Here is a 10,450-nt window from a genome sequence, read left to right on the forward strand (position 1 = left end):
ACGAAAATAAAAACCAATATATAACTAAAATCTTTTGACTCTAAGGCATTGCTGTTTACTTCCTGCTCGATCATTGATATTTGATACTTACAAACATAGTTTTTTGGTAAGCAATACTTGAAAACATTTTATTAATAGTTTCGAATGAAAATTTTGGGAAGCCTATGCATCAGTTAAGCGTGTGATGATTGCTCCGGTATACTCAGCTGTCAACCACAAGTCCACAACGGCTTAGTGATTGCCTTCAATGCCAAATATAATTTATTATTATATTCGACGAAGTCCCATAAAAGCCTGCATTAATTGTTATATCCGTGATATCATCTCTGTTTATTTTTGTTTTTAATTTTTTTATGCAAAAAATTTGATGTAGGCCGACTTCTATGGATAATGAATCTTTTTAGCCTGCACTGAAAGCTACAAAGGGGTCTGTAGGCGGTGCAAGTTATGCTTGTGCTGATGATATTCACTAGCTTGTTTGCATCTCTCTCTCTCTGTGTTTTTTTTTTTTTGGGTTAGTACTTTTAGCGGGGATGGCTCTCTAAATAACAAAAGAAATAGAGATAAAAAAGAAAATTGTGCTGGACAACACTTTCCTTTATGTTTAATTCCCCCCCCCCCCACCTATACCAATCTTTCAGTTCAAGATGGGTTGATGGTAAATTTCTTTTATGATATAATGAAGATATTTGAGTATGGTTTGCACTATTAAAATTCAAGTCAATACAACAATGATTTTTATAAAGTAATAATTTAACTTTATCTCTAGTGCATTCAAAGAATAAAGGTAATAAGTTTTAATAGATGGATCTCCTTTTAATTTGGATGTCCCAAATGAGTGGTGGTGAGGAGTATTTATAAATTACTAAAGTGATGTTTTGAAGTAGTGTCTCTTGAGCAATAAAACTTTTTTTAAAATTTATAACCAATGTTAATTCATAACCCTTTTATTCGCTCATGAACAACCTTATATTATTCATGAGCATTCTTATTTTGGTTCATAAACCTACATAGTTCAACAATTGATATTAATCAAGAGTTATTTACAATTACTTTTAACAAAAAAGAAACATTCTTTTAATATACGGAGTTTTCTTAAAATACTTTTTATTTTACCAAGAAATACTTTTTATTTTTACATAATTTTTACATAACTTTTTATAAAGATTTCTTAATTTATGAGGACATAATTTTTTAATTTATAAGCACAGAACTTTTCAAAGAGAATGGTTTTTTCAGAAAACGTCTTCTCATTTTAAAAATATTTCAACAAGTACGGCATCCACGGAGTGGGGTGGTTGAGGTGAACAAAAGACGGGAGCTGGAGGATGAATTGCAAGGGAATGTGTTGAAGAATCAAACCGCGAAGACAGAGTACGTGGAAGTGCTTCGATGGTGCTTTGCCCGTGCCCTGTCACTAACGTCTCCCATTTTAGCATGGTCGCTGCTTTCATGCTTTGCTTTTTCATTCCTATCATGATAGTCCCCATTAATCTTTATTATAATATTATTTTTTATTCAAAATTTTTTTCGCCAAGATAATTCATCAAATTAAAGTAGCTCACATTTTATTTTGTTTTGCATTGTGTTTGAGCATTAATAAGAAAAGGTGAAGATGTCGATTTTTGTTTCGCACGTATTAATTGAAGAAGTAACAAAAAAGGGGAAAAATAAAAATCAACATCAAAAGAGTATAAAAAAACTAATGTCAAATGACTAAAGGAAGTGTTAAAAAGAGGTGGGAAGGGAGAGCGTGAAATGAAAATGGAAAGGGATGTAACGAGAAATGAGGCTTTTTGAGATGAATAAATAAAAAGGAATGGATATGAGAAGTAGGCAGTCACATACAACACTGCTCAACTGCCTCCCCATCTTGTTTTCCCTTTCCATTTCCGACTGAAACCCAACATTCCATGGTTCCTATTCTCTTCTCACTTGCTTGACCCTGTCAAACTCCCTCAATCCTCTATGCAGCGTAGCTACTTACATTAACATTATTATACATATAGAGTTGTATTTACCAATGTAGTAGCACACAGCCACGCCCCCCCCCCCCCCCCAAAAAAAAGCACACACACAATATAACTTAACACCCTGAACCTGCAGATGTTGATAAGATAAAGCTTAGTTCTTTGCATGACATTGTGGCATGACACGTAATATCATCAATCATCATGTCTTCTTTGTGCATGCACACTGTACGAAGCAAACCGCACAAAAATGCCTTCTCTTTATATGCTGCTACTTCATCTTTTCATCCTTTAAAATTAGTGGCTTCTGTGAAAGATCGCAAGTCGGGTCAGAGGCAGGCCACTACAAAGCCAAAATCACCATTTTTAACTTGACCGGCCTAGCATACCCATCTATAGGGGGCACCCTCAGTCCACCCAACTACATCTCGTCTTCCCGCACCCGCTAAGCTACTTATTCCGTAACCTGAGCCTAGCAAAAATGTGTTCCCTGGCTGATCACGAGTTGCTTTTCATCTTTGGTCTTTTAGCTAGGTATATCACTTACGCTCGCTCCAACTACAAACTGATTAACACATAACAATCATCTCCTTCAAATCTTATGCTCCTTCCTATATATGCTTTTTTAATCTCCAACAGTGCTTGGCTTAACTTTTGTCCGCTATTTTCTCGGGTTAGTTAACTGCACTGATGCTTCTCTATATCCTTCTATTCTTTTATATATTGTGCAGGTAATGTTGTGTCATTCATGGTGTTCATAGTGCCCTTGTAAGTAAAACCCCTCCCCCAACTCTTAGTTACATCTGAGTGAGAAGAGATAGAGTATATGAATGTGGTGTGGTAATAAGATCAGTTGGGAAGAAACCAGATACTAAAGAACTTAGGTGTGCCGGAGTGGCAGGCTAACCTTCTACACTACATGGAAGAAGAAATCGTCGAAAGGGATTCAATCCATCCCGCATGTGGTTACACTGCTGAGCGCAATGCTACTGCTATATCATGGTTTCCTAAAGAGCAACGCCATTTTGATCACCACCACCTAGTATTGGGTGTGATATAGAAGTCGCTTACCTGATATTGTACCTGGTATACGCTCCCAGGAAGTAGAAGGTTGCCGTGCGTGGACTTTGAATCGTCTTTGCAAATTAATTTGGGATGTATAGGTGCGTGCTGATAATATTATCAATCATGTGTGGGTGCAGATTTGAACTCTGGGGATGATTGGGATATTCAACGCGGGGGGTTTGGGCTGACCCTCATAATTTCCGTCCTGGGCATGAAGGAATGGCAGCATGTTCATGCCGTGGGATGGATCTACGGCGTTTTCAATATCATTGTCTTCGCTGCTCCCCTGAGCATCACGGTACGTACACGCAATATAATTAATTGATTAGTAGGCACGTGCGCATCGTTGAATTAATCAAGTCTTACCCGCGGTCACAGAGGAGGGTCATAAAAACCATGAGTGTAGAGTACATGACGTTTACTCTGTCCCTGTTCCTGATTTTTGCTCCACAATGTGGTTTTTCTATGGCTTATTCAACAGAGATTACTGCATCATGGTGCTGAACGTGGTGGGATTTATGTTTGGAGGGGCTCACATGGGCTTATACATGATGTCAAGGACGCCCAATCCAAATGTGCCTCGCAGTAGCCTCCACCTCCAAACCTTGTCTGATCTTTTCTGTAAACTTATATTTCTGTCATAATAAATTAACGTCTTCTTCATTTCTTATTTTTCTTAAAAGTACACTGGGCAAACTGAAATATCTTTGATAATATGTAGGATTGAACCGTCACCATTCGCAAGTTAATTAGGGGAGCTTTGTGCCACCAGGTCGTGTATAGGTATTGAAAACCCAAAACCAAAAAAAAAATAAGGAAGAATGATTGTAATGAAATTTTGTCTAATTAGTTCGTGTTTGGTTTATGCTTCGGTACGTAGCTCCATATAATCAAAGCATCAGAATGGCCACTCGCTAATTTGAAACTGAAGCCGACATGGAAGTACCAAAAAAGTCGACACAAACTTTCATGAGCCAGCGAATTAACAGTAAAAACTGATACAAGTATAAGAATGGTCATGATTAAGCTCTCCTGTTGATGCGCATCTTGGGAGTGAGTTAACTCCTTTGCGATCAAGTCCGCCCTGGATTAAATTCACCATGTCCACGCTGACCTTGCTGCTCATCCATGCCATCCCAATCACATTCATTTCATCTTTCATATTTACTTCCCTCCTTCCTCTCTTGTTTTGCCCTATCCGCCTGACGCCTGTCACATTCTTCGTTTACGCTCTCATATACACTCACACAAAGCACTACGTACCATTTACCTCATGCCGTCCTTTAATTCCATGCTTTCTACTGCATGACGTCACTAGTTGTAATCTCACCGTTGCATGCCTCTCCATTGTCTCAGCTTTCGCTTGTAAGGAAACTAAGAGCTGTCACGACGTCGCTCATCAAAGGACGGGCTCCCGCTTCTTCCTGCAGGCACATGGCTGCTATTGCCACCGCTTGATTCAGGTCCTTCTCTGGAAAATGTCTCTCCAGGTCTGGATCCGCCATGTCTGGGAATCTTTTCGGGTCTTTGAAAAAAGGTTGTGCCTGCTCAGTCCATCATAACACGAAAGGCAGCCACGTTATTAGCACTAGCCCGCCTGCATGCGAGGAAGAGAAATGACTTACCCAAGACACCAGGTTTTGTTCGTGGTTTGGTCTTGTGGTGTCGATGGCTCTCCGTCCGGTGATGAGCTCCAGCAGGATTACTCCAAAACTGTAGACATCCGACTTCAGGGTGACATTGCCTGTTGTAACGCACTCTGGAGCAGAGTATCCGTAGGTGCCCATAACAATAGAAGGGGCGGGGCCGGCTTTCTGTCCGCCGGCAAGCTTGAACAATCCAAAATCAGAGAGTTTAGGATTGGAGTGATGGTCTAGCAAGATATTTGAGGACTTCAAGTCTCTATATATGATTGGGGGGTTGGCCTTGTCGTGCAAGTACTCCAGTCCTCTCGCAGCATTGTACGCTATTTTCATCCTAGTCATCCAATCTAGTAGACCATTATTTGGTCCGTCCTCTGCACCCGCAAGATGGAAAAGGAAACAAAAGCTAAATATGAGAACTTGAACTCCTAGATAATATTATTATTGGTTTGCAAGGGGGAAGTTATGAGAATACCGAGAAGATGTTCTTCCAGGGAACCCCCCGTGATAAATTCGTAAACCAAAAGACGTTGATCCCCATCGGCGCAATAGCCGATGAGATCTACTAGATTTTCATGGTGCAAGAGACTCAGCATCAAAACCTCGACCAGAAATTCCTTACTGTCTCCGGGCACCCCATTTCTATCCAGTTGCTTCACAGCTACCACCTGAAAAACTCAAAAACTTAAGAGAACCGAAAGGAAGCGACCGGCATTTGGGAACTATATTTGCAAGATTAGACCTGGCCGGTTGGGGGAAGCGTGCCCTTGTAGACTCTGCCAAAGCTACCTTCACCCAGAAGGCCTTCGCGACAAAAATTCTTTGTCGCGGTTGCTAGCTCCCGAAAGGTGAAAGCTTGCGCTTTAATACTTGCCGGATCAATTTGGCCTGGGTTTTCTGGCTTTTGTTTCTTCACATCTGCTTGTCAACAACCACCCACAGCTCTCAATCAATTTAATGCTGATAGCTACCTATTCTAATGGATTTCATACAAGCTAAGCACCGCTCAAAAATTATGAGTGCCAACCAAATTTACGCCTTTCAAGTCCTATGCATTAATCATGTTTCATCTGGTCATTCTATCACATGAGATTGGCGTGTGAATTCTTTTGCGGCTACAACAAATGCTAGAAAACTAATCATCATCATCATCATTATCATTATTGATGTAGCAGAGATGCTCCTAATTAAACAGATGAGTAATAGGAACTAACCGGGCGGTGTAGACGGAATGTTTTCGGGTGGCGCGGAACCATGCTCCATCTTGCTATGGCTTTTCTTACTTTTGCGAGAGGAGAAGCAGGGGAAGCAATTCATGGCACTAATACCAATGCGCGAAACCAAAGGGCGAAGGGTCCTCCAAATAACGTTGAAGGAACCCGAGGGAGAGAGAAGAGGAGGATATAAGGGAGGCCAGGAAAATTAACATTAACATGAGGAGGAGGAGGAGGAGGAGGAGGGGGAGAAGAATATTGCTATTGTGACGATGACAACGACGACCATGAAGAGGACAGAAGAAGGAGAAGAAGGCAATGTGCTTTGCGGTGGGATGGAAAATGGAGAGGCTTTGTGAGAGCTGCGAGAGGGCGGGAGAGAGAGAAGTGGGAGATTTGAGGGGACAGGGTTGAGGGGTGCTTTAGATGGATCACGAATGCCAAAAATCGTGGAATTTGACGAACGTGTTGCAGAGCCAGGGTGGCCATTCATGGATGGCATCCAACTTTTGCTTTATTTTCTTAATTTTGGTTATAATTTCGATTGCTTTCCATTTTCCATTTCCAACCTAATTACAAACCATGATGCTACTTCCTTCCTTTTAAATTATAAAATATTTTTTTAAAAAAATTTATCTTAAAATATAAAACATTTTAAATAAATTAATATTTTATTAAATATATTAATTTTAATATTACTCTTTATCTCTTTATAATTAATTTTTATATTTTTTTTAATATACTAAATGATGAATATTTTTAAAATTTCATATTTTTATTTTAAAAAAATAAGATTGTTAAATATATTTAATGAGATTTATTAATATATAAAATTTTATTTAAAAGTATTTTATAATTTAAGACGGAAGGAGTATTTTTTTTTAATTGCTTCTATAAGTCATCGGGGACATGCATTATTTTTCCTTATCATGCATCACTCAACCATTTTTCATATCATGCATCACTATGGTGTGTAATTAGTCCTTTTATATATATAAAAAAACAAGAGAAATAATATTAAAAAAAAATGTCCCCCAACTTTAGGAGAGTCAGGGGAAAATAGAAACGTGATCAATATGAACGGTAGCGGTAAAAACTAGCTCATATTAAATATTAACATTAAAGTTTAACATTCTTAGTGACCTCGCGTTAAAATTGGAAAAATTGGGGAAATTGTCAACATCATTAATACTGAGATCCATCATCAATGCAAACGAAAGTAAGGTTTTGCGAAAAGGATTAGATAAATTAAGTTTTGAATTTTCACTTGAAGAGATATTTATAGGTAGCGTCCGACAGTGTCTTTACCTGTGGATAACCAAATATATGTGTTTTCTCATTCTTGCTTGATTCATTCAAGGATATTAATTATACCATGTAATATATTTTTTATAAAGGGTTCGTAATTAAATATATTTAATTATTTATTGCGCCAATGGAATCATTCGATACGCACTGGCATCATGACATAGCAAACTAAATATATTAACATTGACAGACAGTTTAATAATATTAAACTACATATACTATTCATTTAACTATATTGTGGTGATAATTTGTAGGGAGAATTTTAATAAAGATCCTCAGGTCATACTTATTTACATTTAAAAATTTTAAATTTTTAAAATTTCACTACAATTTAGAAATACTGATTTGATATTAAATTTTTTTAAAAATAATAATAAAATTACCCATCATTTAATCTAATATCATAACTGGTATATTTTGCTTATTCATTATCCTGCTTTACTTTTTTATTTACTTATAAAATATTATCAATTGTTTCACTTCACTTATTCATTTTATTGGAATGCAATCAAATGAAAGTCTAGCAATAAATAAGTGAAGTGAAGTAATTAATAACAGTCTGTAAGTAAATAAATAACATACAATATTATTAATAAATTATTTTAAGATAATTTAAATACCTAAAATGAAAACAAATTAAGTAAGACAATAAATAACATTTCATAGGTAAATTAACAAATGAAGTAGAACAATGAACAAATTAAAATAAAGAAGTTCTGATTTTAATTTAAATGAATGGACAATTTTAGTATTTTTCTTAAAAAATTAATATCAAATTAGTACTTTTAAACTACAGTAAAATTTCATAAATTAAAAGTTTTAAATTTAAATAAGTATGATCCAAGGGCCTTTATTAAAATTCTCCCTAATTTTCACAATAAGATATGTGGTTTAAGTTTTTAATATAAACATGGTAACAAATTAGAAAATAAAATAAGTTGTTATTTACATTTTATGGTATTATTTTAATACATTTTCCAAAACACGTAGAGTACTTTCTAAATTAGCTCCTAACTTTAGAATAATTGGTTAAAATATGCAAGTACCCTAAAGTTTGGAGTAATAGCACATAATCTCTTTTACCTTTAAAAATTTAGAGTTAATTTTTTCAATCTTTTCTTTTTACCATAAATTTCCTATTGTTATTTGCTAGTTATTTTAGTAATAGAAGTTGACGTGTCATATTTAAAAAAGACACATAACAACTACTTATATGACATACAATGTAGAAACTAATAATAGTTTTATAAAAATTTTGTCCATATTTTTTCTATTATTATTAATCTATATCAAATGCCACATAAGTTGTTATGTGTCTTTTTTTTTTAAGATGACATAACAAATTCAATTAATAAAATAACTAATAGTAGTAATAATAGGGGATGTCACAATCCAAAATCTAAGTCGAAACTGGCACAGAGGCTAGGCTAATTTATTCCCACTTAGCCTAGCAAGCCTTAACTAGCTATACCTCCCACACAGAAATGTCCAATAATATATTTTTTTTATCCAAGTTTAAACCATTCCTACTAGATTGGAGTGTCAAAAAAATGATAAATCAAATTGAAAAAAAAAAAAAACTTCATATGAAAGCCTAACAATTTATTTAACATTACACCTTGACTCAAAACACTACCATAATAGTCACAACATCACAGAATTCCATAATTATCCAATTGTTTGCAGTTTACACCATTCGACTAAGAATGATATCTCATCATTAAAAGATTTAACAGTAGCCTCATCTAGAAAAAAAAATATTAAGAGAGGAGTGAGTCTACCATTGACTCAGTAAGTGCATAAATAATAAAGTGCGTGAAAGGAAAGTAAAGGTGCACCAGAGTTTTTTGCAAATGATTTTTTATCAAATAATAAAATAAAATAATGTCATTACATTCAATTATTCATATTCCAAATTTTGAGAAGGATAAGAAAATTTTTTAATCTTCATTAATTAACCAAATCGACAATCATGCAATAGTAATCAAATATACAATCAAAGTATTCCTTCAATTAATACACCAATCTTGGTGGAGAATAATTATCCCACCTACTATATAATATATCATATATTACTCATTACTTCATGGGGAGGAATAACTATCTCACCCAATATAATATATCATGTATTACTCTTTATAAATCCATAGGGATGAATAACTATCCCACCTATAATATAATAAATCTACAGGTGAGGAATAACTGTATATACAATATATTACATGCCACATAAATCTATGGTGAGGAATAACCGTCCCACCTAATAGCTGATATATAGATATAAGATAAAATGATGATTAAGAAATTAAAAGAATGCAAAATTAATTAAAATAAAAATAAGAAAAATTGAAATAAAAATATTGTTCTACTAGGGAAAATAAACAAATTTATTGTATTAAAAATAAACTAATTTAATTTTTTTAACACCAAGTCAAAATTAAAATTAATTACAAACACAAGGAAAAAGGAAGAATATAATAACATTTTAGAAGTAGTAGTACCAACATAAATAGTCACCATCATCCTTTCAATAACACACTCGCCACATCAATTTTAGATAAAAAAAACACGTCTCATAGATTGTCCAAAGCAAAAAAAAAAAAAACTAAAATGATAATTAAAATTAAATTTTGACTCAAAAGCTTATATAATTTAAGAATCACAATAAAGAGAATAAACAAGTTTTGGATTTACTTTCAATACAAATAGACAAGTACAAGATTAAAATTTGATGAAACTAGAAAGGACAAATATATGTGAAAACAAAAACTGTCACCTTGCTATTTACACACTCACTTGTTGGGATCAATAGTAGAGATCTCTTATTATTCTTCTATGACTTAGCACCAACTAAGGAGACTCACTTGTGTCACCTTACGGGAGAGATCATGATTATATTTAAAACTTGAAGATGTATTTCACAATAAAATACCGAAATCAACCATCCTTCAAAATCTCGTGGGAGGTAAAAGAACGACGCTGGGAGTAGGGGAATGATGCTATGGGGTGTGAATGTACTTTTACATGATACGATCAAGCGAAAGATGCTAGGGAGCCAAAGATGTGCGGCGGGGAAGGTGAAAAAGAAAAGGAACAGAAGGAAAAAAATGAATTAAAAAAAAAGAAGAAGAAGAAGAGGATGTGGGTTTGGCGGCTTTTTAGAGAATAAGGAAAGAAGATATACTAACTTTAGGTTTATATATAAATATAAAGCTTATAAAATTTAAACTTAAAGTTTAGCATTATTATT

At 34.8% G+C, this 10,450-nt stretch overlaps 1 protein-coding gene and 1 pseudogene across 1 annotated transcript; one reads left to right on the forward strand and one right to left on the reverse strand.

Moving 5' to 3' along the window:
* Positions 1 to 2,451: 2,451 nt before the first annotated feature.
* On the forward strand, positions 2,452 to 3,679 carry LOC129305672 (bidirectional sugar transporter SWEET9-like; annotated as a pseudogene).
* Positions 3,680 to 3,953: 274 nt separating this feature from the next.
* LOC129306847 (receptor-like kinase LIP2) lies at positions 3,954 to 6,278 on the reverse strand. The gene is made up of 5 exons (XM_054947609.1): positions 5,893 to 6,278; positions 5,421 to 5,596; positions 5,154 to 5,346; positions 4,661 to 5,052; positions 3,954 to 4,579 (listed from the first exon to the last, which is right to left on the reverse strand). Exons 1-5 carry the CDS (start codon positions 5,993 to 5,995, stop codon positions 4,388 to 4,390), a joined length of 1,056 nt encoding a protein of 351 aa, XP_054803584.1. The 5' UTR covers positions 5,996 to 6,278; the 3' UTR covers positions 3,954 to 4,387.
* Positions 6,279 to 10,450: the final 4,172 nt, after the last annotated feature.

The sequence above is a fragment of the Prosopis cineraria genome, unplaced genomic scaffold (assembly GCF_029017545.1).
Source record: "Prosopis cineraria cultivar Desert tree isolate PC_DT_omini unplaced genomic scaffold, ASM2901754v1 PC3, whole genome shotgun sequence".
NCBI lineage: Eukaryota > Viridiplantae > Streptophyta > Magnoliopsida > Fabales > Fabaceae > Prosopis > Prosopis cineraria.